The following is a 27,765-nucleotide window of genomic DNA, read 5'->3' as shown; positions in this document are numbered from 1 at the left end:
TGGTAGAAGTATGTCAGAGAGAAGGACTGTTTAATCTTTCTTGGCCAGATAGTGTATATATTACACCTCCCACAGTCAGCTGGGCATATGATCAACTGTTGATGCCTTTAATCTCCTTTCTCCTCCCTCTTCCATTAAATTTCTGCCTTTGGTTAAGCGGCACTAGTCTTTGGCTTACTGTATAGCATGGCTATGCGTAGCCTTTGGTGTGAGTGCATGAGGAGATGATCTTTTTTTAAACAGATTTTTTTGCAGGAGGGATTTTAGGAGACTGGACTCCATGATACAGGAGGTCCCTTCCAGTTCTATAGTCCCATGTTAGAGGTATTTGAAAATCAAAAGGAACTAACTGTCTTAATACCACTAAAGTGACTGCAACTAGTTTTCTTTCTATTAGAGAGCACGTGTAGCATCTCTGTACTGCAGAATTGACCATTGTGTATACATAACTGCTGATTCCCAAAATTTACTTTTTGTGTGTACATGCACATATTTTATAATAACTGAGGCTGACACTTCTGGGTATATTGCAATGTAACTAATAATAAAAATAATTTCCACTCTTAAATAGAGAAGACTACCAATAGATAAAATGACACAATTAAATATTGGTTATTGGAATCAAACAAATACACAGTTTCAATCTTATGTGGTCATTTTGGATTCACAGGGAAAAGAAGATAAATAATTTTTTTCTGTAATTCAATAACACAACAATGCATTGAAATATCTAGTGCTTTTATTTATTTTTTATTTTTTTACCATCTACTCACAGTGAATGCACACAATTTGGACACAGTTTTAGACTGCTATTTTTATTTGATTTTGTTAACAGGTGGAAAAGAAAAGGAAAAAATTACATGTTACTGGCCGTCCATCCACAAAGTGGACTAAACGCATCAATTCTTAAAAAAAATAGTGGGAAATGGCCAAGCTATTTAACTTTGAAAAATGTATACACTTAGCGTACACAATAGTCAGTAATGCTAATACTATGAATATCACAAAAGCACAAAATCCTTTTATTTGGGTTAAAAGAATGTCATTCACAAAAACAGTTCAGAAAAGAAAGTGCCAAAAGGCCTTTGAGAAGCCTCAAAACTAGGTGTGATGAATACACCTAGACGTCATTTTTAGTCTAATCTTGATCATCAGAATATGCCTTCAAACTACAAGCTCATTTTCAAGCTCATTTTCAACGCAACATCAGGAAATTAGTGTAATGGATGGGGTATATTCCATCTGCAATATGACCATCTCTGCTATCCCAGACTCATGGAAGCAGTTAAAGCAAAAAAGGAAAACTATGTTTTCAATACCAATATTTAACCACAGTAAAAAACCGTTGTGCCACCATTCTGCTATTATTGAACAAGGTCCCCAGAAATCTGTGCCACGTGGTCAGAGCTGGAGGTTTTCAGCAGAGGCAACAGCTAGAATAGCTCCTGGTAGATTCGGTGTCAGAAATTTGGACTGGTTGTGATAACCGGGTGCTGATAACCTCCAAGGCGGATGCAGCCAAATTCCCTGCTTGGTTCCAGGCGGTTTCTGACAAACACAAATGGAGATCTTATTCTGCTTGTAATTCTGCCACTTTGGTCAAGACTAGCAGAAGAGGGGGCAGAGTAATGCTGAACTAAGCATTCACACCTGGCAGGAGCAGGCAGAAAACGTTATAGTGGGTCTTCTTGGTTCCCCTTGGGCAAATTTAGGAGAAGGAATGGGTGTGAAGACTGGTAATCAAGGGTAACAAGGGCATTTAGCTGAACAGCTGAACCCAGGAAACTTGTCTGATCTCATGCTTGTGATTTTCATCATTCACCCTGTGATTTTGTGGCATTTCTCAATCCTGCCATCAGAACATGTGATTTCCTGTAAAAACAAACATTATCTATACTGTCTATTTCAACTAAGTCATTGAAAGCAAATGAAAGTTTTCATAGTTCATAAAAGTATCCAATCCTTCTAAACTCATAGCCTGAGCTCTTCCTTTTAACAAAGAGTTCTCATATTATTAAGAATTGGATACAACCTTATGTTTTAAGCATTTAAAAGCTTAAATGGTATTGCATATCCATTGAAAGATATGCTTTTTGTTCTGTGAGAATGAAGTTTACCTTTCTTCCCCTGTGCTGGCAGAGCCTGCAGAGAAAGGCAGATGCAGGCACAGCGCAGAGGCTACCTTCGGAGCAGCTCTCAGGTCTGTAGGAAGCTCTCTCTGATGTCTGGAACTGCCTGTCTACTGGGAAAATGTCACTTATTTCTCACCATTAAAATTCTCACGTTACTCCTTTACCAACACTCTCCTTCACCTCCTTTTTAATCTAGGTAGCCCAAGACTTCTCAACATCTGTTTCATGCTTATAAAACATCCCTACTCTTCTCTGAATGCTGTTAAATGATGTTCTTTTTCTAACTGTCAGTTAAGCGAGCACTGGATCCATGGAAAAGTAGGCTGTCAACTTCATTTTGTGGCTATTAATTTTTTTGATATATACCAATGTTTTTGTCTTTTTCAGCAGAGCTGTATATTAAATAGAAAGTTATTACAATTATTACGACACCAAATCTGTTTTCTTAGTGACCTAAAAGGTGGTTTGCAACAACATATATGAAGCATTCAAACTATTTCTTTCAGTATGAGTCACCTTGCATTTATCAAACACTGCGATTAGTACCTGAAGTTACCACAGTTTTTTCTAGCTTTGGCTAAAGCTAAGTGATTCTGCCATCTGCAAATTTCCTTCCCTCTCCCCGTTGTCTCTGCCAGTAAATTCACAGCTAGATGTGTGTTTTAGTATGATCAGCAAACAGAAACAGTCAGGACAAGTTACATAGATTTCATTTTACTCTGCTCACTTATGAAGCTCTAACATGGCTGCTGCTGTGAAAAAGTCCTCCAGTGATCACTTTCTATAAACAAACCCAAGAAAACAAGTAAACAGATTATTTACTTACCTTACGACACAAGCAGAATAAAAACAGGCCACATTGATATGAACTGTACACTTAAAATAGCGTGGAAAAACTAGTTTTAAATCTGAAGTAATAACATCATTTCTCTAAAGATCATTAAGTAGCAGGAAGCTGCTGTAGGCAAACTGCTCTTTGCTTTCGGGAAATATATCTTTATTTCCCCACTCAGTAAAACCTTTTCTAAACCAGTCTTTTAATTGTCAGTAAACTTAAAAAACGTAGAAAGCCACAAGATGATATTGTAGGCTTTCCCAGGAAAAAAAAAAAAAGTGAACATGACGTTAGGTCGTTGAGCTAACCTCAAAGAAGAGCGTTCAGCAGCACCAGTCAGTATGACAAGAACATGCATTTACAAAACAACAGCTACAAAAAGACTTCCATGCCAGGGACAGGAGGTGATTCAACTAGCTGGCTGGCAGTAAAGGTTGTTTATCAGGTTCTGGTTTCCTAATTGGGTGCCTAGCTTGCTAAGTAGCAGCTGGTCTTTAATTAGTTGAAAAATTATTATCACTAAAAGTTGCCATAAAAGGAAAGAGAACAATATAATTAAAGTGCTAGAATCCATATGGTGGGATACTTATCTTCACTTGTCAATAGCTGTTTTTCCACTCTTCCCCACTTGCCATTAATAAGACAAAACTGCCCATTTGCCAAAAAAGTCTAATTTTTTAATTTATACTGAGAAACATATTGATATGGAAGTGTGCTGAGAGACTGCACATGATGTAATGATTGTCTTTGACGGTGAAATTATCCAAGATGCTATTTTCTACAGGGTTGAGATCAGGATTGATGAGTCCCCCTTGTCAGTACACCTAATCATGGTAGGACATCATTATCTCACCTTAGTTCATTACTTATAAAGTGAAATCAGATAAAAGCCTCGTTGCATATAAGACTCAGCAAATACAAGTTTTATGCCTGTGATGTATTAAATATGATCATAGCCTGAATGCACATTACAACACCTGTAACTGCAAATCTGCAAGCAGTTGCACTATAACTATCTGACTTAATATGTTATGCACCACCGTTTCTACCGGTTTGCAGACCTTTTCTGCACTTAAAGGAGTATTCACTAAGGCATATGGAACAATGAGATTACCAATTAGCAATGTGGTGCTAATATAGGAGAACTAGCTAAGCATGTTTCTAAAATATTTTAAATATTTGCCTTGTCTAGTTCTAATATTACAGAGTGTTACACTGTTTTCATACTTAGTATACTTACTGTTTTGGCAGAAATGAGAAAGGGGAGGGAGGAGGATAATATTACATATTTTTTAAACAGCTAAATGTCTTTTGGAGTCCTCTCAAGTTCAAAACCTGACAGAATCATCTCTTTCATTAACCCTTTTCCTGGAAGAGAAATTCAGAGGCTAGCAAAGATATTTACTTATTACCATGGTGCTATTTTGAAGGAAAACACAGATTAACTCTGTTTAGTGTCCAGATTAGCTGTGGGAAGTGGATAAAGTCCACATTGCACAAAGTAGCAGTGGGTGACCTCTATTTACCTGCATTTGATCTTGTTTACGCTACAGCAGAGATAAGTCTAAGGAACAAAATTCTCCTCTGTCTTACAGGAGTAGGTTGCCCGTGCCACAAGTCTATAAAAATCTTTGTTAGTTGGAGTGAAAGCTGGGACATTCAGTGTAAAACGAAAGGAAGTGTCTGAAAGCATGAAATTATTTCCGAGAACTGCTTCACTTATTCTGAATGCTACCTGTGCAGCACAGTTGAGAAAATTAATTTAAAAATATCCCTTCACAATAAAATCAATTTATTCTTGGCAGCAACTACAAACAGTGGAAACAGCCTTTCATAATTTTACACAAACCTTACTTTAAGGTTAAGAAGTGGTAGACAAAGAAGAAAATATTCATCAAACAAGCAGCATATAGCAATATACACCAGTCTCAGTCCTCACTGAATGCCTTCCAAAGATTAAGGGCCTATTTTTAACCTGCTGAAGTGTTGCTTTTTAGCTAGATGGTTCCACATTCAGACCTCACCCATATTAGACCAGCCACTGTAAGCCACCAGAAGTGATGAATGTGCCCTAGGGCAAGTATAATACAGTAAGAAAAGGTGTCAGCTTCCAGCTTCAAAATACATTGTCACCAGGACTTCAAATTAGGCTGCTGGGATAAAGTAAAGAAAGTTTATCTAGGAATTCCATTTCATTTTGCTCTTGTATTGATTTTAATGGGATCTTATTGTAATTTACTGTAACTTAAGATACTAAGATTTTTTGCTGGTGAACATCAAATTATTTATCCCTTTTATTCCCAGAAAGAAGATTGTTTGTTAATGTTTTTTTTCTATCTTATTGTCCCTCACAGTTTAGCAAAAAATTCTACGGGGCAACAAACATGTTAGGTCCCTCCCTTAGCCTAAAAGAAATTCAATGAAAGCACACAATGAAGGCACTTCATAACCCATCCCTATATTACTGTTTTAAAAATCTCACTACTGATGTTTGTTGCCTATAATGTCTTCTTATTCAGGCTGTTTTGGTAAGTAAGGTGCGTGATTACTTTCCAGTCTGAGCAGAGTGGGGGGTGCCCTGATTTACTCCGACAGCAGACATGGGTCGGCGGGAGTGGAGGGACATCCCCTCTGCCTACACCTAAGCAGCAGAGGAAGAGGAGCATGGAGAAAGGGGGATATGGCTCTTGGGCTGAGGGCCAGGTTGGCATTAGGTAGGAACAGCCATTCTACCAGCTGGTAGGCAACCAGTTTCCTCAACCTTATAGTATGTAAAACAGCTGACTGCCATGCCTTTAAACTGCAGGCAACTCTGCTGTACTGGGCGTTCCACAAGTTTTCTTTCAGTTAAATCGAATCCATATTTATTTATTTATTTATATCTGTTTTTCCTCTATTTTAAAAATGCTTTTTATTTCAATCAGTGTGGAATAATATAATAAAATAAGGCATCCCAGCTGCCAGACTGTAGCATGAACCTAGATTCAACCTTTATGGAATTTCCAGTGGCAGGTGATAAATGAAGAGATTGAAAAAGAGAACTGTTATAGCTTCCTGATGAGTGAGCCCTTCCTAACTCCAATAAGAAACAAAGAAGACCGTATCTGATTTCCATGAAGCAGATTGTATATTACAAGCAGCAGCTGAAAAAGAGCTTGTTAAAAAGGTAACTGTTGAAATGAACTCTTGTGGTATCTATTTTCTGTGAGCTAGCCTGACCTGTCTCATGGAAAGTTTTTTAAACTTCCTCAGGCTTACAGGGAGAGCAGAATTTAATACAAGGAAATAGCAGCAAAACTAAAAGAAAAAAAAACCTTTAATCACAGTTATCAAATATGACAATTTTAAGTCAGCATTCTGTACTGCAAAGTCAGCTAAAAAAGATGAGAAAAGAGACTATCCACAAATGCACAGGAAATTTCTGGTTAGTGACTTGGTATTTCATTATATGGAAACACAACCCACCTTTAAAACTGAAAACAATCTAGCAAAAGTCCCTCAGTATAACTTGTCCAAGCTATAAAATTTTTCATTATTTTTAATCTTATATGCTGCACTTCATGCTATCATCAGATATTATTTATAAGTGCAGACAAGAAGTTTTGCCCTGATAAGTCGCCATGAAGGCCATGTGCAAAACATTTAGATGTTAAAGCTACAATCAGCTTAGAGAGGTATTTGTGCAAAACAGTCAAATATATCATTTACCAGTTAAAAACTCTGCACTATAGTATTCACTGGAATGCTTTGATAATGGAAAAATGACAACAACAACAAAATCATGATCTCTTTGCTCTTTAGTATTTTTTCACTGTTTCTGAGGTTAAAGCATTGCAATAAGGTGAGCTGCTGAGTGCATTCCTCCCTCGCAGCTCTGTGTTAATGCAAAGTAAAATCAAGAAACTGCAAGGGGAAAACATAAACAACCTATAATAGCTTGCTTACATTATTCAGCATGTGGTTTATGAACACAAGATATTTACAAGGTTCATTTTACATGCACATTAATTGTGTAAAATTAGCGACACCAAGAGAGAGCCACTAAGTGTCGATTAGACAATAAGATCAAGAATGCTGGCAGTGCTGGTAATAAGAAACCCAAGTTTACTTCCAAAGGGAAAAGAGTTCATTAACATTTTAATTTGTTTCTCAACAGTTCAATTATAACATGCCTAATGTACTGGACATTAACCTTTGGGGGCCTGAACAAAATTGCAGACCAGACTAAAATGATCATATTCTTTCATGCAGACATAGATGTAACTATTTTTTGGAACTTTTTTTGCTGTCAGATCAGTTGATTTTTCTGCCTTACTCAAAAAATCTTTTAAGATACACATGTTCTTCACCTTTAAATGTTTAGGGCAACACCCAATGAATTGATGAGAAATTTCTCTTTTCCGCTGGAACCTGAAATGGATTTCTGCAACTGAAAATAAAGTGCACACAAATGTCAGGGAACACGGGAGCAAATATTTGGCATTAGAAAAGAACCAAAAAAATGGCAAGGGCAAGATGCCACTTTTTTCAATAGCATAAAACATACAGAACATGGGATGTGCTAGGTATCTTAGACTGTGTGGTAAAGCTTTTTCATGGTTCAGTCAATTGTCAATTAACCGGAGTTAATTGATTGTAAAACAACTTAAGTTAACAATTAATTTAGAAATATAAATCTAGATACCAAAGTTTATTCCAAGAAATCTACGGTAAAGACCTCTGCTTGTAGAAAAGAAAACAGTTTCTGGTGCACTTAGAATTGTAGTTTAGTAGTTGTTAATAAAGTCAAATAGGAGCATGGACTCTAGCTTCTATATAAAATTTAAATTATTGTCAGAAAATGATATGCATAGATAAGAATGTCAACATAATTTTGCTTCCATATTTTTGCTTGCATGTATAGCTTTTCCTGCTCTTGGTAGAGCAGGTATTTTACCTTGATAGTAAAAAAAGTTTAGGAGGAATTAGTGATTTGTTTGATCAAAGTGACATACAAACCGGCCCTTCACTTAAACATAACTCCAGCTGCAGGGGTAGTACTCTTTTCCTGAGCTGTGAAAAGGACAACTTGGGGGGGGGGGGGGGGGAAGAAAGAAAGAAAGAAAGAAGTGTTTGTTATTTTCTGCAGCATCCTGTGCAGCCATGAGGGTGGGATGCACTTTTACATGTTCTTTTCACTAATGATACATCAAGGAACAGAAAGGAGGGCAGCAACATCCAGGAAGCTGACAAGATTTATGAGAGTGGGCAACATACTGTACTTCTGGAGGCAACAAGGTGTCTGGCCTGCCTTTTATTTCTATTATTTATTTTTCAACTGAAAATAGCTGAAGACAGGCAGGGTTAGAGAAGATTCTCATCATAGGTGAACAAGAACAAGAGAGCATGAGTGCAGCAGAACATAATTTAACCACTTATCTTTATTTAAAAAATGACAAAAATATAACTTCAAAGGTAGTGCTGAAGCAAGTATAGGGAAGGGTCAAACAGAGACCATGCAACAATGTTATTAACGCCTACCCACTTCCTGTGCTCAGGGCGAGTAGGAAAAGACTGTCCTACTAAAAAGCCTCCCCCCTTCCCCCAAAAGTTTGAAGGGAAAATCTGAATGCACTAGTCTATTTATTTGTAAAAATTCTTTAAATTACTTTTTTTTTAATGAAAACGTTTACTACTAAAAACAAAGTGATGCAAGTGCACTTTCAAACAGGGTTAGAGATCAGCGACAATTATGAGTGCTATTACTGGTTGCATGCTTTAACATTTTTTTTTTTCTACATGCATTCAAACATACCAGGTTAGATTCTACCTGAGAGCAAATACTTGGCTGCATGAATCCCATGCTTTGATTAGATAATAAAAATAAATCACATGAAACTACCAGAAACAGTGAAGAAAGGGAAAGAGGAAAATTCTCTTTAAGATATGCATCCGAAAGAGGGTTCACCCTAACACTCCAGCACAGTTGACTAAAATCTAACTAAAAAAATTGTGCATTTAAAGTATGACTGCTCAGATCAGAATATACCAAGCGTAAAAATTAGATTAGCTCCACATAAGTGTTATTTGACTTCAGATTTTATTAATCTCCACTAAAATATCCGGCGTGATAGTTATCAGTTGCTCTAACAAAGACCATTTACAAATAAGATATATTTTTTGATAAAATCTCTTTGGCGTACCAAGTCTCAGGTGTAGGCCACAGGATAGGCTCAAAGGTTCTGTTCTTTCTGGAGCAGGGATTTTCACCATTCTTCTTGTTGCGTTTTCTAAGCACGCTATCCATAAATCGTAGAACGCCACAGGTCAACTAAGTCCTAAAGATGAAACTTCCAAAAGCTAAGGCAGGCAAGTACTTCACATGAAATGTAAATGAGCTTAGAAGAATAATGAGTAACAGTCAACAGATAACGCATGAGCATACACAAACCAATAACAAGGCCTGCATCTGGACTGTAGCGTCCACAAGTTGCAAGGGAACCAGAGAAACTCCTAGATTATACTTTGCTGAGTATATACTTTGCTGACTATACTTCAGGCTCACTTTTTAAGCCTTCTATAACAACTGAAATAAAAAAATTGAATGGAACCATGTCTCCATGAGAACATTTATCTCTGAAGTCCTCAGTAAAACAGATTCTGGTGGCATAGGTGCAATTTCTTGCCAATGAATTTTGACCTTGAAAAATTCAAGCCATTTGCAGTATTTGCTTGATCACCTCAATCTGCTTTGAGGAGAGAGAACTATTCTGAAGTAAGCAGCATTCAGCTCTTGCAGAATGAACGTGTATTTTAGCATGAGTATCAGTCCTCTGTTCTGTTATATCCCCCTCAAAAATCATTTACTGTGGGAAGCTTATGCAAACAGTAATACTAAGTAGATTTGATTTTTTTTCTAGAATTTTTAAGATGAACCTCTAACTACATATTTAGAACTTTAAAAGAACACATTTTTGGCACTCAGAGAGCTAGGAGAAAGAGCAGATAGCCACAAGCAGCTAGTGTATTTTAAAAAAAAAAATCATAAATATTCTCCATATTGACCTTCACATTGCAAACCACTCCCTTTCCAGAAGTGCCCATTTTGGAAGAATTTTCCTCTGTCAGACTATGCTTCCCTAAGGTGGATATTAGGGGGGCTCCGAATTGCCTATTCCTGTTCATGATTATTTGTATTAAAGCTGATATATGTTTCAGATAGGCAAAGAGGAGCTAGAAACACTAGTAGTATGAGATAGGATTCTTCTACCACTAGCTTTCTGTATGTACTATTACCAACTCATGACTAAAAACAATCAAAAAAAATCAATAAAAGTAAAAAAGGTGTGTGCAACATGCTTCATTTAAGGACACCTGCTTGTATTTCATAGGGCCAATGAATGGTAACAGAACAAAGCAATCATTCCCTCTTCATCAAAAAATAACCATCCAAACATTAAGCAGAAATATCCTAAAGAGACTCAACTAGAGATAAATTAGCAGTTAATTCAGAGTTGCAGTAACTACTTCCTCATCACTGGGCACAGCAAATCAAGGTTATATTATTCAAGATAGACAGACACTCATGGCTATTGAATTTCAATAGAAATATTTTGCCTAATGCTGACAGGTTGTTTTGAAAGATTCTGATCATAAAAGGTACATCTCCCAAATTTGCATAGTTTATCAAGTCAGCCATATAAGGGAAACTTTTTTAAAATTATTTGGTGATTGACACAAGAAGAGATGAATTATTGTTACAGGATATGTATTTATTCCAGAACTACTATTTAGAGAGATGTAAACAAGTTAAGCTGCTATGATGCAGATAGCTTGCGTAAGAAAGCAAACAGAACAGTTTTTTTCAGAAACAGTTTTTTTGTAAAATATTTTAGATTTCGATTCATCTTGACAGGTAATTTTCTACATCAAAATTAAGGTTCTGGAAGATAAGCTGTCTAAATGAAACTGTTACTAATCTAGACTATTCATAAAAAGTTCAAGCTAGTGAGAATCTTTCTTTTAAAGCTGTAAGGAAAAAAAAAAGGTATAATAAATCTGAATTATCTGAATTTAATTCTATTTTTCTCCTTAATGAGTATTGAGCAACTTAAGCTAAGAGTTTTTTTCCTTCTATTTTACAGATATTTTGTATTTAATTTTCTGTACGCTACTAACAAAAGTCTTAGAAAAGATCCTATACTAACATTTTCAAAATTAATTTTATCTATTTAAACAGTGCTGTACTAGAGCAAAAAGTGACAGATAGAAAGGGCACTAAACCAACCGTCTCCAGTGTATGGATAAAACATACTGGTTTTTCACTCAGCTATTTAACAAAGACTCTGGAGCTGATGTTCACCTACAATGAAGTTGAATAATCTCCCATAAATCCTGGCTCCACTTGAAGGGAAACCAGTGAAGAACCTCAAGTGAAAGTATATTCTATCTATAAAAGTCTAGGAAGACCTTGGCAGTGTTATATGCAATTTATGATATTTATAATCCAAAGAGCTTTACCAATTCCAGTATATAACCTGAACAAGTAAACAGCCAAAAATGGAAAACAAAGTTGAAAGTGCAAGACATCACTCACAGGTTTAAACTAATAAGACATAAGAAAAATAAATACTAATGACTAAAGCCTATTAGAAGAAAATATATTTCAGTCATGGTGTAATTTAAATAGACATATAAACGAAAGCTAGTCAAATACAAACACATTATTAGCTTCTAAATGGAACATACTGGAAATGTAGATAGGAAAGAAAATGACAAGTTATAAAACTCACACGTAGAGCAAACCTCGATTTATTCTGAGCTATTAGTTCCTAAGTAGTCTGCAGTACTGGACAAACCAATGCTAATTAAATTTTAAAAGAAAAACCTTTACTGATTATGTAACCAAAGGTATAATTTGCAATAAAATGCATTTTTTATTACCAGGCACAACACATATTATAGGATTATTAAGGCACTGAACTAAAATAAAGAGCAAACAGAGTACATTTGCTTTAAAATTTGCGACGTTACCGAGGACTACGATACGCAGAACAAATACGCAGAACAACTTCAGGGGCATTTATAGAGAGATGGGCTACTGAGCTTTGCAACATGTACTATTATGTATTTTGAGAAGTCTGTCATATCTAAGGTTCCATGTATTTGTCAACTTTTAAACTTCTCTTGCTCTTGGCCAGTTCTGTGAACTCCTTTTCTTTACAAGGAAATAGTGAGAAGACCTCTACCAGGACTTTAAAAAAAAAGTTAAGTCAAGCTTGATATAATGGACAGGACCATGATCCATACCAGCAAAACAAGCTAAAGACAATAGCCGGAGAAGTCACAGAATCTACACAGAAAGCATGGCCAAAGTTTGGGTCATAAGTCAAAGAATTAGAGCAGGAATGCACCAAGCCAATGAGTAAAATGAGAGTGTATGTGGAAAATAAGCTAAAGATTATGCCAGAAAGTCTAACATAAAAAAAAAAAGTTATTGCCAGAACAAGGATGAAGGGCCCAAGTCAAGTCAGGTAGGCTAAGCAAGTACTAACCCCCCCCTCGCCACCAGACACTTAAACTGCAACACAACATTATAGGTACGCAAGGAGATAAAATTGCCTACTGCAGTTGAGACATTAGCATCCATCTTTCTTCCTCTTCACTGTTACAGCTTGACATGATTTTCTAGCGAAACACAAGCAGCAAAGCATACTCTCAAAGAAATATCCTATCAGGAAAAATCTCTCATGAGACCTGATGGGATGCACACTTGGATGCTGAGGGAGCTGGCTAATGTCATTGCAAAGCCACTCTTTATTGTCTTTGAAAGGTCATGGCAATCACAAGAGGTTCCCGAGGCCTCAAAGAAAGCAAATGTCACTCCTATCTTCAAGAAGGGTTAGAAGGAGGATCCAGGGAATACAGGTCTGTCAGCCTCACTTCCATCCCTGGGAGGGTGATGAAGCACCTAATCCTGGAAACCACTTCCAGATGCAGAAAGGGTAAGAAGTTGATTGGGAGTAATCAGCACCGATTTATGAAAGGAAAATTCGTGTTTGACTAACCCAATTGCCTTCTACAATTAGACGACTGGCTTGGTGGATGAGAAGAGTAGCGGTGATGTTTATCTCAGCCTTAGTAAGGCTTTGATGCTGTCTCCTATAACATCGTCATAGACAAGCTGATGAAGTATAGGCTAGACAAACAGACAGTAAGGTGCAGTGAACGCTGGCTGAACTGGTGGCCTCAAAGGGTTGTGATCAGTGGCAGAAAGTCCAGCTGGAGACCAATCAGTGGTCATATACTCTAAGGGTCAATAATAGATAATGTTTAACCTCTTCATTAATGACTTGGATGAGAATGCAGCCTCAGAAAGTTGCAGACACTACAAAACCAAGAGGAGTGGCTGATACATTAGATAGTCACGCTTCCACTCAGAAGGACCTCAACAGCCTGGAGAAATGGGCCAATAGGAACCTCATGAAGTTCAACAACAGGAAATGCAGAGTCCTGCCTCCGGGGAGAAATAATGTCATGCACCAGTACAGGCTGGGGACAGATCTGATGAAAAGCAGCTTTGCAGAAAAGGACCTGGAGGTGCTGATGGACACCAAGTTGAACATGAGCCAGCAACATGCCCTCACAATAAAGGTGGCCAATGGTATCCTGGGCTGTATTAGGAAGAGAATTGACAGCAGGTCAAGGGATGTGATCCTTCCCCACCACTCACCCCTGGTGAGGCTACTTCTGGAGTGCTGTCCTCAGCACAAGCGAAACAATGACTTACTGAAGTAAGTCTAATAGAGGGCTGCAAAGATGATTAAAGGAGTGGAGCATCTGTCATAGGAGGAGAAACTGAGACAGCTGGAATTATTTAGCCCAAATAAGAGAAAGTTCAGGGCGGGTTATCAACATATCTAAATATCTGATAGGAAGGAGTAAGGAAAAGGGAGCTAGACTCTTTTCAGTTGTGTCCAGTGACAGGGCAAGAGGCAATGGGTGCAAACTGAAACACAGGAAATTGCACCTGAACATAAGAAAACACTTCGCTGTGAGGGTGGCCATACACCTGAACAGGTTGCCCAGAGAGGCTGTGGACTCCCCATCCTTGGAGATATTCAAAACCCAACTGGATATGGTGCTGGGCAATGTGCTCAAGATTACCCTGCTTTGAGCAAGTGGGTTGGACTAGATGACCTCCTGAAGTCCCTTCCAACCTGAATTATTCGGTGATTCTGTTTTCCCCCATAATTCAGCAGCAGATGAATCCCACTTACAATGCAGTTGCAAATAAAGGTGTACAGCACTTAGATTTAGTATGAATCATGAAGAAAGCTTTCCAGGGCTTCCAGCTTTTCTACAGAGAACTATTTAGCCTCAAAGACCACTGAGTTTGGCAAATATTTATTTTGTGACAACACAGAGAGTATTAAATATTTCTAACTAGTCGGAAGCAGGAATACTGTAGAGACCATATCTAACTAAGCGTTCTGGATCTTCCTAGCCCATCTTGCTGCAATGGGCTGAGGTTTGCAAGTCAAGTTCATACTTTTTTCAAACAATTCAACCTGGGATAAATTCCATCCATCATGCTGCTCTGTTTTACCTTAAACATACCCAATTCAGGTACTTAGTGAAACTGCAGATTCGCCAGTTATGGCTAAGTAGCTCAAAACTAATATATTCCTTAGGCTCTGCAATACTCACAGCAGCAACCTGACTCTACATTTTCTGATACTGTTTCTATTTGGACTCAGGCATAACTGAAGTTGTTCCAGTTCAGATGCCAGAAACAGTGTGATAGCCGATTCTCTTACACTGAGCCGGTTCACATAGGAAAACAGGATTTAAAAATAAGAAGGGTGACATTACAGGGTCAGGCGCCTAACAGTCTCTCAGCTAAGGAGACACCTTAACCTCTGGCTCCTACAGGCACCACTAACATGCTCAGCAGAGTGTAGAGGCTTTTCTCCAACTCAACAACCCAGAGTTCTTCACAATGAAAAAACAGAAACCAAATATACAGCCCAAACCTCCCTAAGAACAGAAGAAATCTTTGGGGATATAAACAAATTTTCCACACTAGACAGATTCTTGGATACCATCCACAAAGCCTTATAATGCAGAGATTACATTTCATCCTGAGTGACACAGTAAAATAGAAGCTCAGCACAAATACTCTGCAGATCTCAGATGGTCAAAGCAATTCCATGTTGAAGCAGCCTCTGCTGAGGCACCAAATGTGCTAGTCAAACTGCTCTTTTGAATTGGCCCAAAATAACATCTGGAAACAAGATCTGGTTCAAAGAAAGATTCCAAAATGGTAGTTGATACTCGACTCAACTTAAAAAAAAAATAAATTGATGATCTTTTGGGCTTTGCTTTTGGGGTTTGCTTTCCTGGCCAACACAAATTAATAAAAAGTTATTCCCTGGTCCATCCCCAGGAATGTGAAAAAAATGCAGGAAACATATTATGCTAAAACAATTAGTGTAAGTTATTTTTACATGTCAGCTTTACACCTATGATGAGTGCAGGAGTAATGATGGACCTGAGATTTACTGAGATTTTAATCCCAGTCTTCCCACTGTCACAGCCCATGCATACAACTATATCCATGCCTCATTTAACTTCATTTTGCAGATGAGAAAATAAATACTTTCCAAGCTATTTGATAGCTTTATCATAGAAAGACATAAAGAAAGAAACCTTCTTTTTTAAATCATTTTTATTGACTTATTTTCTGAAGAAATGCCATCCTCTAGTTTAGAGTAATAGCATTTATTCAAAGAATTACCACTTATTCTCTGAAAATTACACTTCCTTTACCATTCCACAGCATGGTACAGGACCAATAAAAAATCTGCAGCCTTTAAGGTACTGCAACAAACAACACGTTTAATATTCAGGTCTTAAATCAGTCTGAAATGTGTAGTGCAACAATGATATATCAGGTAATTGGTGCAAATCTCTGATTCCTATTCAAAATGATTCATTACAAATTTCAAATTTCCCATAGATGCTTTCTGCAAGTTAACACTGTCATCATTCACTGCATCTCTGTGTACCTGCACATAACTGAATATCACACAAATATATATAATGTGTGTATGCATATCCATATACAAAACCAAGTGCATGTAGAAAATGTTAACACAGTATTTGCACTGAGGATTCAACAGCTTTAAAGATAGTGTAACTGTAATTGAAAAGTAATCATTTAAACATGTTTCAGTAAACATCTTTTCCCCTTGATTTTAGGGCCCTTTAACAGCAGCCATAGAGATATTGTATATGTGATCTGCTTTTGAAATAGAATAAGTTTTTTGCAGCCCGTAGGTCCAGGACAAATACACAAAACATTTTCTACATTGGCATACTCACTCCGATGCACAAAACCCTTCCATTGCTCCATTTATTCCATTTGTGTAGGGCTTAAATGATGCAGGAGGCTTTCAGCAGTGAGGTGAATGCCATTTTTAACAAGCCAATAAAAAGATACAGCAACCATGACTCAATACAAAAAAAAAATATTTGCAAATAAATGTGTGAGTGTAAACAGTATATTCAGGTCCAGCCTCAGACAGGAAGTAAAGCAACTTCTCCCAACGGCATTAGGCCCTGATTCAATCCAGCATTTAAGAATGCACTTATTAACATTAAGCGCTAGCTTCAGTCAATACAATTTAAATTCAGGCTTATATCCCTTCTTGAGCCAAGGCCTCAATGATTAGAAGAGGCTCAATTACAAATTAAGAGTAACAAAATAATCAATAGTGCAATGGGAAAATAAAAATGTACAGACTTGTTTCACATTTCACAACTGGTCAAATGTGACAAGTGCAAAGTGTGAAAGACTAAACTTACTTTGCCAGTGCTACATTCCAGAAGAATAAATCTGAAACACTGTAAAGCATTTGCTTTTGCTCTCGCTTTCCCTCTACATCCTAGCAAAGTTGCCAGATACATTATTTGAGTAATCTGTGCAATTTCTTCAACCAAACAAACTTTTTCCCAATTAAGCTGCTCAGTGCAACCAAGAATGGAAGTAACTGATGTGAGAAGTGCTACGGCATCTGTGACTACCAGAAACAGGAGCGGGGATGAGTGAGAATACTGCTTCTATATGGGAAGAAATTCAGTGGCAATATAAAGCATTTTCAAAAATATCGCTTAATAAAATCAAATGTCATTGACATTGATTAAATTGAATTTTTCCTCTGAAATATTAAGGACTATTTAAAATCATTTCCAAGGAAACGAGATGAATTTTTTGTTCTACCCTAACGGGTTTGGACAATTTCAGTCAAATTTGACAGCTGACTAGAGGTGTTAGTAAGCTCTTAAACAGTCAGTGAAAATCAACGGCAAAGCAGAGAAGCTAATCAGACCGCAAAAGGAACAGCGGCAAAACAAAGCCGATACTGAGCTCACCCTGCCATATTTCCTCAGCAGAAGCATGAATAGCAGTATCTCTCTGTCCTGCCAGTCCTGCTGTCTAACCAGAGCGCGCTCGCCTCGCTTGGGAAGAGCCCAGCACAGCGCTGCCTTTCGCCTATCCCGCTGTTATGGCATAAAGTGAAAAAAAAAAAAAAAGGGATAAGCTGCGAGAGAGGAAGGAGGAAATCGCATGGGACAACTAAAGGCGAGATTCACAAAACAACCAAAGTAAACCAAGCTTAATTTCATTGCTCACATAGCCTTTTTTTGTTTGTTTTTGTTTAAGTGACAGATTCTCGTCTTTAAATTTAAGGAACTCTTAGCTTAAAAACCCAAGCAAGTAGCTGCAGGGTAGCACATCACGTGCTTGCTGGAACTGCTCACCTACGTACCCGGAGAGCGCAACCATGAGGTAATCGAAGGCTGTTGTCTCGCCCTTGCGACCTCTCTTTACACTCCAAAGAATCAGAGCAGTGACATAAGCATTTCATAGTCCCTGTGAGCAACATATTGTTCAACCTTGCCTTATTGATAAAAGGAGAGGTTAATCTCCTCACACACTTAGTAACTGGCACTTCTTAACTAAGTGAATTAGTGCCCTTTTGATGGATGAATTTGTGTGGGGACCATTTTTCCTGAGGAAATTTATTTCTCATGTGACTATTAAATATTCATCAGAGAGCAGCAACTTTGTTAGCACCAAGGAAGCCACATCCAAACATTGACCTACTGATGGAAAAGTCTGCCTTCCTGACCCTCAGCTACCCAGTTCCTATTTATAAAATTACTTCAGTCTGTTGAGCAAAGAGATGATGCTACCCTTCAAATGCACAGATGCATTAAATTAAATGAAGTTGCTTGGAAAACTTATTTTTACCCCCTTCAGTATTTTTTTCATTATTTAAGATGCCATAAGCATATATACACCATATAGACACAATTCTGAGAAAGAAAAACTAGTACATTGTCTCAGCTACTACATCCCTCCCGTTTTTGATTCTTCACAGGCCAATCTGTCAGAGGACAACTGTATGGAAAAAGACACTCATTTTATTCCTAAATACAGACAAATTACAAGTAAAAATTACTCTTCGAAGCAGATAAGCTACTTATTTTTATATAGTGTTAGGCAATTGAAGTGTTGCAGACCAATGCTATGAATTTCAGTCTCTCTCCCTCCTTCCTTCCAAAAATATTTCTCCAGTGCTAATAAGATGGTATGGAACACAAACAAAGCAAAAGCTTTTACTAGTGCTTACAAGTCTTTTATATCTAACTTAAAATCTCCTTTAAAGAATGATGGACAAAACCCTGCTGCCATTGCACAGAACAGCAAAAACTTCCAAATTTCAGGGCTTCTACACAATCAGTTCTCTTAGTTCAACCTTAAATTATAATATAACGTGGCATAAGCATATACAAAATCAACAGCTACATGTAAACAAATTATACTTCCTCTGCACTGTACAAACTGTACACATTGCAAAAGACTACTTTTTGCCTGTGTGTGTATATATAAATATATATATAAAATTATTTTTTAAAACCTAAGAAATCAGCTGGAGGTTTCATCATGAAGTGCTCTGTTTTTCTGCAGCACTGTATTTAATTCCTGAATCACATTTGATGGCAATTTGTTATCCAAATCCAAAGTAGTCTTGTTTGTTTTGTTCTTATTTTTCTTTAGCGCCTTTGCTTCTTTATGGGGTCTTTGGCGTTGGTCAGTCCTACCTACGCCTATGTCCTCAACACAGATCAGGCTCCGATTTTTTTTTGCTTGATTTCGCACTTGATCCTCCTTGTGTTCTAAACACTGTGCCACGATAGATGCTTTTTCATTCAAGTTTTTTCTTTCTTCCAGTAAGTCATCCTCATGAGGCTCATCGAGTCTTGGTTTTTCAGATTCCAATTCTATATTCTGAGCAAACAAGCAAAGAGAAATAAGATCATTCCATTTAAAATAATACTCAATAACATTTAGATTGCAATTTTCGCTTATTAGTTTCACATAGCAGCTTAAAAGAAGAATCCATTTTTACCACAGAGCTGGGATAGCACAAATAATAGTTCTAAATTCCCACAGTTTGTGTTATTATGATTTAGCAAGCATATTTTCTTGATTAGTGACACTTCTGAAAATTACACAAATCTACAAATTAAATGCACCACGACACTGAATGAATTGAAGACATTCATTTTCAGATACTTACAATTTGTTTTTTCACTCTACCACAGTAGATTAAGTTTTAACATTTCATAGCAACAAAATACAGCAGATCATGCAGTCTTCACAACTTTACGGCACTTTAAGTCTGATAAATAAAATTAATAATGTTGCAATTTTGATTGCTCAATACCTGAGCTAGATGAATGTACAAAATGTAATTTTATACTACACATATGAACATTCTTATCAGCTGTTCAGTGCTGCCTGGTAAATTAGAAAGACTTTGTCTGCTTTTTCAAACTATGCCTACCAATTTAAAGTAACATACTGAGAACTCAGCTAAAACAACAAGCTGATGGCAATACAACTGTTTCATATTGGTGTTTATTTTCAAATTCTTAGGGTGTATGAAATGAAAGGTAAATCAATTGCTACTCTAAATTAGCAACTAGTGTGGCCCATTAGAAGCACATCCACATAGTGAAAGAGTACTGAGGACCTGACATCTGCACTATTCCCATTTCAGTTTTTTTTTTTTTTTCAAATACACTTTAGATTAACTTTAGCCTTCTCCCATAGGCTCAATGCTTATTTGTGTGCATTAGATATACTCCTGGAGAACAACTTCCAGTTCAGTTTCATCTGAAAGAAATCCAAGTTCATATGCTCCAAGATAACTTCTTTGTATTACGAGGTGATGGCAGCTACTGGAAGAATTGCTTCTAAAGCGTAATCCTGGTCCAGAGGAAATTTCACATAGATATCTGAGCTAGTTCCTCTCTTTCTAAAAGAGGGTTTGAATATATTTCACATTTGCTTTAGCATGTATGAGGTATCAAGATTACATGAAAGGATTTGCATATACTATGGGTGAAAAACTCCAGCCAACTGAACAAGTGCCACATAAGAATGCGAAAGAACAAACCCAAGTCCTCCTCAGCTTTGAGGGCTTTCCAGTAGTAACAATATATAACAAAGATGTTATATATAAACAAGGATGTTGTATATAAAAGAAAAAATTCAAAAACCAGATTTTCCTCTAGAATTACAGGGCTCTTGCACAAATGGAATGACCTGCCCACTGTCACACAATCTCAGCAGACATAACACAATAATTCCTCTACCATTTTTGTTTGCCTTTTAATTTTTTTAAAGTGACACTGATTTCTTCATGAGGTCAACAAATGTAAGCCTAGTGCAAAAGTAAATGTTGATGCAGCAAATCATTTTCCTTCCTACATAGCAATTAAGTATCAGATGAATTTCCATCAAAGAGATCTAAGCTATACAGCAAAGTCTAAGCTTATACCGTATCTTGACATTTCACCTAAACTAGGATTTGTTTGATAATAAAAGAAACACAAGTATTCGGACCATGTAAATCACATCAGTTTTAACTTAGGAACTGTCCCAATGATTTTTGAGTTGGGGGAGTTCTGTTCCGCCTAATCTTTGGAGAAGGTATCATTTTCCACTTCAAATAATTCCTTCAAACTTGCATGAAGACGACAAGCAAGAAATCACCACTGATCAGTGATTCATGCTCAATTAATGAAAAATAATAGTTACTACCTATCTAATACACACGCAACATAAGAAATTTAAATTCATTAATATAGCACATTAACAAGAACATTTGCTATTTATTCCTTTTAAAAATGCAGTAACACACTCTAAGCTATTCAGGATTACTCAGCAAACCAAGATAATCTTTATGTTCAATCTGCAGCAATAAACTTTATTTACAGCATTTTGTACATCACATTTCAATTTTGCATCCTCTGAGAAGAAGAATTCTGACTACACTTCTGAAATCAATATAGTTCTCCTGCTAAACAGCGTATAGCAAGAGCCCTTCTTTTTCCCTTGGGTGTTTCCCAGGAAAGTTTCTTTTAAATGAAAATAGTAACAGACCACATACAACGCTGAAATTCAAATTCAATACTAGACTATTTCCGAAATAGTCTAGTGTATAGGCATGTATTCCCTTAACACAGACTCCTACTGAACATTTGGAAACTTTAGAGTACATTCAGTATATACACTGAGAAAACATTCAACTGATGGAGTCAAATCCTGTTCAAATTGAACTAAGTAGAATCTAGTAGAACAGTTACAATAGTACCTTTGCTTACGAATAGCATGTTGAGAGGATGTGTGAAAAAAACCTGCCATATCCATTTCCTAATAATATTATTTCTTAGTAATATGTGATCCCCTGCCCACTCTTTTATATATAGATACCCTATAAATCATACTGCTGGACTCCCTACTTTTCTTCCAACAATCCCTAACACAAAAAGCAACAATTTCATGTTAAGAGAAACATGAAACAATTTCATGTTTTGCCTCTTCAGTCCCTTAAGCAAATAATGGGTACAAAAACTGATAATAATGTGTATATCTAACTACGTTTTTTCCTTCTTCTACACATCACTAGCAAAAATATAGAGCAAATCTATTTACATCCTTCACTATTCCTAAGACATCCTGTTCCTTTCAACATGCTGCACGGGTATAACCTGTTATAATTCAGTATTGTATTTGATCGTGGCTTTAAAGAAAGGCTTCTTCCTCGTACCTCAATCTTCCTGTATTCACAAAATTGTAAAGTCATAGTGCAAATATACAGCAGCGTATTTTTATTTTAGATAAAAGAGTCTATATGGGAAATACATATATTTTAAAAGTACTTTTCATGTATGTAATGAATGGTGCAGAAATTATGGAAATATGTTCATTCTATTTGTTTTTAGGAGGTTTCTTAATTATAGAAATGATTTAAAACTTTATTACGTTTGTTTTGTTAGCAGACAATAAAACCACTTCCCATAAATGTCAATACAAAAAGAAAAAGAAAATCACTTTTTTAGCACAGATACTGAACTCCTCTATTGGTTACACTGCTGCGTAACGTTTCCCCTGACTGAGCTATATTGCATACTTACTTCCTACTAGTCTTTTATTATTCATCCCAATTCTGACTTTCCAGGTAAATAAGTGTTAATTTATGTTTTCCATTATATAGTTCGGTCTCAAAACTTCTAAAGTATGCAAATATCCTTCGCACAAGTTTTGTCAAGATCTAGTCATGGCATAAATAGTGAAGACAGACTTTCTACTTTCAAGATTAAATGCAGACTATCTCTGAGTTGCAGCGTGCAAAATTTCAGAGTCCTTAATAACAGAGCACATCATCATCATCAACAAAAATCAGAAAACCTTGCTAGTACTTAAAGAAATTAAGGATTTTAAATTATGAAGCTCCAAGTCCAGTAAAATCTTTATCGAAGAAGCTCTGAATTTGTACTCCTCCCAAAAAACACACAATAGATCTCAATTGTACCTCCAGAATCAAGCATAAAGGGCACGTAAAAACCATACTTGGATGATGAAATTTTTTCAGTTGACACACCCTATGATTTCCTTTCACTAAAAAAATGTTTAAAAATGCAAACATTAGAAGAAACTTAGAGTTTTAAAAGCACTTTTTGAGAAAAACTTAAAAAAGACAGGACAAATTAAACAAAAAAGGAAAACCTTAATTACATTCACAGTATATCATATTGCTTTAGTAAGGAAGAGCAGAAATGCCTGAAGAAAGCGTAACAAAGACACAGAAACACAAAGACATATCTGCATTGTCTTGTAGATAGAGCACTACCACTAGCTTTGTTTTTGGTTTGCTACAGGATTGAGTCAGCTTCACCCATCTGTGCCTCAAGCGCTGTCTCTGTAAATAGTGATAATATATCCTGTTATCTACATCCCTTTCAAAGCTACTGAAACATGCAACAAATAATACTGTATACAGTCAAAGGTCCAAGCCGTTTCTTTCAACGTTCATTCTCTGTTGCCATCAGATTAGTTATCACTATTTTTCCCCAGACAGACTACTGTTTTAACGACCACTATTTTTTCTCAGCTGGAAGTGAGGCAAATAACTCCTCACCACTGGCATCTATATCTCTTTGTTAGTGCCAGGAATTCATCTTAAGTTAAGATGCTAAAATTGAGAGGTATCATTAGCCCAAGTATTATAGTGACGCTCAAGTCACTCTCAGACATTTTGCAAGGAGTGGTAACTAAATCCCAACTCTGCTCTTCCTTGGGACTAATAACACTGCAACTTAAAAGCACAGCAGTTAGCTCCATCTGAGCTTTCCCGTTACGTTTACAGGGTATAATAACTAAAACTGCATGGTTATTCTGGCAAGAAGAAAAGATATTGTGGAATAAACATGCAGCACAGTATTCAAGGTCTTTATTAAAATAAAACCGCAGTAATGTGCAATATACTTTCAGGTTCAGTCCTATTTACTTCTAATGAGCAACTTTTGCTCCAAAAAAAAAAAAAAAAAATCCATTACTAATTTATTGACCAGTCAAGAAGCTGACATAAGACTAGGTCACAATGCTTTTCAAATTAAATTGTCCTAACTATTTAATGGAAAAACAAGGGAATTGTAAGTGGCATTAACAATAAAATCATCAACGTTTTAGATTTATCCACCTCTAGAGAGTTTGTTATTCCTGGACCATTTCAAAGTACCGCACTGTCTTAAATGGAGTTTAAACTCCATTTACCTCTGTACTCCTTCCAATTTTACAAGTGTTCTTCCCCTGTTGAATGGGAATTAGCGGTAAACCTCCGATCTTTGGACTTTTAGTTATAGACTGTTTTCTTGCTTTTCCAGCAGGTGGCCATATATCTGCATACTGAAAAAGGAAAAAAAAATCATCATTTTTGGCATGTAATTTCATGAAGATAAACAATTATTTTGTATATAAAACTAACCATCTTGGTAAAGCTGTCTACCATACCACACTTTGTCAGTCTCTTATGAGAGAAGAGAGGAAGACTACTAGGAAAATTATGTTAAGATTTCGTAAGTGCTGCACAATAACAAGTGAAGAGAACTGAAAGGACTCTGTACAATTCATGCATCAAATACTTTCCCTCCATACTATCTAACAAAATAATTATCTACTAGGAATATAAAATGTCATCAAACAAGTAAAATGCATCCATTTGATTTGCAGTTTCTAAATTCTAGGTAAGTACGCTTTCAGGAGACCCAGTAAAAGTTTCTGAAATGAAGTAACAACTAATCCAATTTGCAAATAAGTACTTCAACACTTATACCCACGATTCTGGAGAAAATGATTGCTTATCCTAAAATAATAACATGTATTATCCAGAATGGAATGACCTGAATGCCCAACAAATACAACCTGCAAACCAACAAATCAAGCTACAATAAATCTTTGCTTTGGCTCTATCAAAACAGGTCTGGTATGGGGAGAACGCCAGAGCGTGCAACTTCAACTTGAGTGAAAATGCGGCTAAGTAGAAGAGGGAAGAAAAATCAGTAACTGAATGTTTTAAATAAAATACTAAAACCTCTCTCTGGGAAGGACCTAGAATGAACTTTCACCAGCAGACCAGACAGAATTTCACACACAGAGATTTGAGCATACATGCTTCAAGCTCCCAAATTCCTGTGGTGAAGCAAATGATAACCAGAAAGACAGTTCTGAGGACAAGGTAATAAAAGAGATTTTTCTGAAAAAGTTCCAACATGAGATTTGATGAGTCAAAGAGGATGTATGAGGTCTATGTAAGAACAGTTTCTAAAGCTTGGATATGAGTTCACAGAGATAAACCAGCACAACTCTAGAGGAAATTGGCTAGAACTGCTGCAAAGGAACCCTAATGAAAACTGAGAACAACTTGGGTTAGTATTAACAAAATACTACTGCTTTGCATTCTTTTAAGAAATATGAAATTATCTGATCTTTCTAAGGAGAAACGGTGCAACTCTCTAATAGATTTCTTTTCATAGGTGTCAAGGTCTTCAGTGTTCCTTTTTTCCAATTTTTTTTTCCTGCTATTCAACCCTCCACATCCATGAATTCAGATGTTATCTCTTCAAGACTGTAAAGAAAATCCAGTTGTGGAGCTGTGATTATGCTTGTAGATTGTCTACCTGTTAAAACAGTGCTATTAGAAAGCCTCTAGAACGAGTGTGAGTCTGTCATTATTGACTTCGAATAGCATTCTAGAAACTGGAAGCCTCAATTTCATAGTAGAAAAAGTATTTCATAGATTCACATCTTCATGGGGTAAAAAATTCCCACACATAGTGCTGATCAGGGTGTTGTACAAGTTGATTTCTCCCCACTGAATCTTAAAAACGTTCATTTTGCTCCCCAGTGAAACATCAGGAATATCTTATCTGAGGGAGGGGCTCTTGCCAGCCAAAATCAATTTATTGTGGACCAAGATATCATATTACTTACAGAGTTAGCACATGAGTTCTGCACAGAAGTAGTGAAATACACAGTGACACCCCTTTGGAAAAAAACCCACAAGCTAGTTATAACAAATACAGCTGAGGTTTTCAAAGCATTGGAATGGATTTAGCCATGCCTCTTTTACTACTTTTCTCTACTTTACCTACTCTACCAACAGTTTAGCGTGCTTAAAGGACTCAGGACATCTTCCACACACTTTGAAACTTTCAGATAAGAATATAACATCTTTTTATATCCAAATACTGCATAACAGAACCAATGGCAGAAGATACTACTTTGCTGTTTTTGATGAAGGGAACAGGTGCCCCGTATGCAAAGCTAGGCTTTTCTATTGTAAACAAATGTGATTCAGACAGTGATTGAGGACCAGAAAGTTAGGCCCTGAAGGAATCTGCCTCCATGAATTTTCAGCAAGCTTTGGGAAATTATCCCTGTCAGTTAAGTAGCCTGATTTCCCCCTTTTGTGCTTAACATTTCTTAAAACTCTGGAACTCTGGAAAAGTACATCAGAAATACCAGCAACATGTTAGGCCATATAATAAATGTATTTATTCATAGTTTTGACCTATCTGCACAACTGTACCTCATGGTAATATGCTGTGCCTCTCTTTAGCTGATCAGAGGCACTGGAATTGGAAGAGACCATATATAACTGTGTCCATCTTCATATCAATTAATTACTTCCAGCTGTACACTATTCTGTGATTTTTGTGCAGAATTGCATTATAGAACAGAAAAATCGGGTTTTAGCCATACTCTGTAGAACGATTTTGCATACAAGTGGAATAAACAATAGCTCTTCTTAGAACCATCTTAGTATTTAAATTAGAAAGTGAATAACCTCTAGGGTAACTCGATTTTGTTCATCAAAAGTGCTAGATTACAACAGTACCTAAGCTTTGCTATTTATACTCTCTGCAGTATATACACTATGAGAGTAAACATTATCAGAAAATGAGGAAAAAAGAAAATAATAGCAGTAGTATCTTACTGATTTTATTTATTAATAAAATTTTACTCTGCTGGAGCACTGAAGAGCACAGTAACATAGATTTCTCTCCCTCCTAATTGCATTGGATCGTTTAACGTAAATATCTTTACACTTCAGAACTTACTTTGTAGTATTTTTCTCTTTGCAATCTAAGTCCAGCAACTCCATCAACATAAACAAAATATGCTGCCTATAGTCTCTCTAACATAAAGGTGTTCAAATACTATGATAACAAATAAGACAGAAGACAAGCTATCTTCCCTAAAGACAGCCGCAATTCTAAAATTCTAATTAGAAGCAACCTCAGCTGATATTTATTTTTTTCTGGTTTTGAATGGGGATAATTCAATAATAATTGCCAGCCACTGCGTGAAACAAAATATTTGGAGATTTTACAGCAAGCCTTAATAACATGAGTCATTGTGTTCTCAAGGACAGATTTTCATTGCAAATAATATTGTCATAGAGCAATACACCAATTTTGCTTCATCAGCACTTAATCTCACAAGTAATTCACAGATTGACAACTTCTGCTGATGTCCAGAATACTGATAACCAAAAAAGCCACCCTTTCAATACAGTCTGTTAGTACTGTTGATTCATCGGCCTCATGAGAATGAAGTTTTCAAAGAAAAGAGTATTAAATCACTGCAAAGTTAAAAAAAAAAAAAAGCACATTAAAAGACTTTTTTTTTTTGTTACAAAAATCTCCTGAACAGTGAGCAGTGTCTCTCAGTTTCTGATCTATATTATCAGACGAACATTCTACATACCACACTACTTGATCAGAATCCTAATAGATCGCCTTTCTTGTGATTTTATGTCAAAAGGATTTCAACAGAGTTACTAAGCTTGTATGAGTTATTTCCAAATAGCCTATATCAATAACCTCGGAGCCAAT

General features: G+C 36.5%; 1 protein-coding gene across 4 annotated transcripts in view; it reads right to left on the bottom strand.

The window, feature by feature from the left end:
• Positions 1-17,679: 17,679 nt before the first annotated feature.
• Positions 17,680-27,765, bottom strand: part of ARAP2 (ArfGAP with RhoGAP domain, ankyrin repeat and PH domain 2) — a 127,035-nt gene continuing 116,949 nt past the window's right edge. For 3 of the 4 annotated variants that reach the window (XM_068943219.1, XM_068943218.1, XM_068943220.1), the window contains exons 32-33: positions 24,143-24,274; positions 17,680-19,306 (exon numbers count right to left, since the gene is read on the bottom strand). In XM_068943219.1, the coding sequence (XP_068799320.1) occupies positions 18,944-19,306; positions 24,143-24,274 (495 nt within the window). In that variant the 3' untranslated portion in view covers positions 17,680-18,943. The remainder of the gene's footprint in view (positions 19,307-24,142; positions 24,275-27,765) is intronic. The other variant, XR_011141078.1, reaches the window with a different exon arrangement.

The sequence above is a fragment of the Struthio camelus genome, chromosome 4 (genome assembly GCF_040807025.1).
Source record: "Struthio camelus isolate bStrCam1 chromosome 4, bStrCam1.hap1, whole genome shotgun sequence".
NCBI classification, from domain to species: domain Eukaryota; kingdom Metazoa; phylum Chordata; class Aves; order Struthioniformes; family Struthionidae; genus Struthio; species Struthio camelus.
The sequence above is the reverse complement of the archived record's forward strand: the minus strand, read 5'-3'. Positions and strand labels throughout refer to the sequence as shown.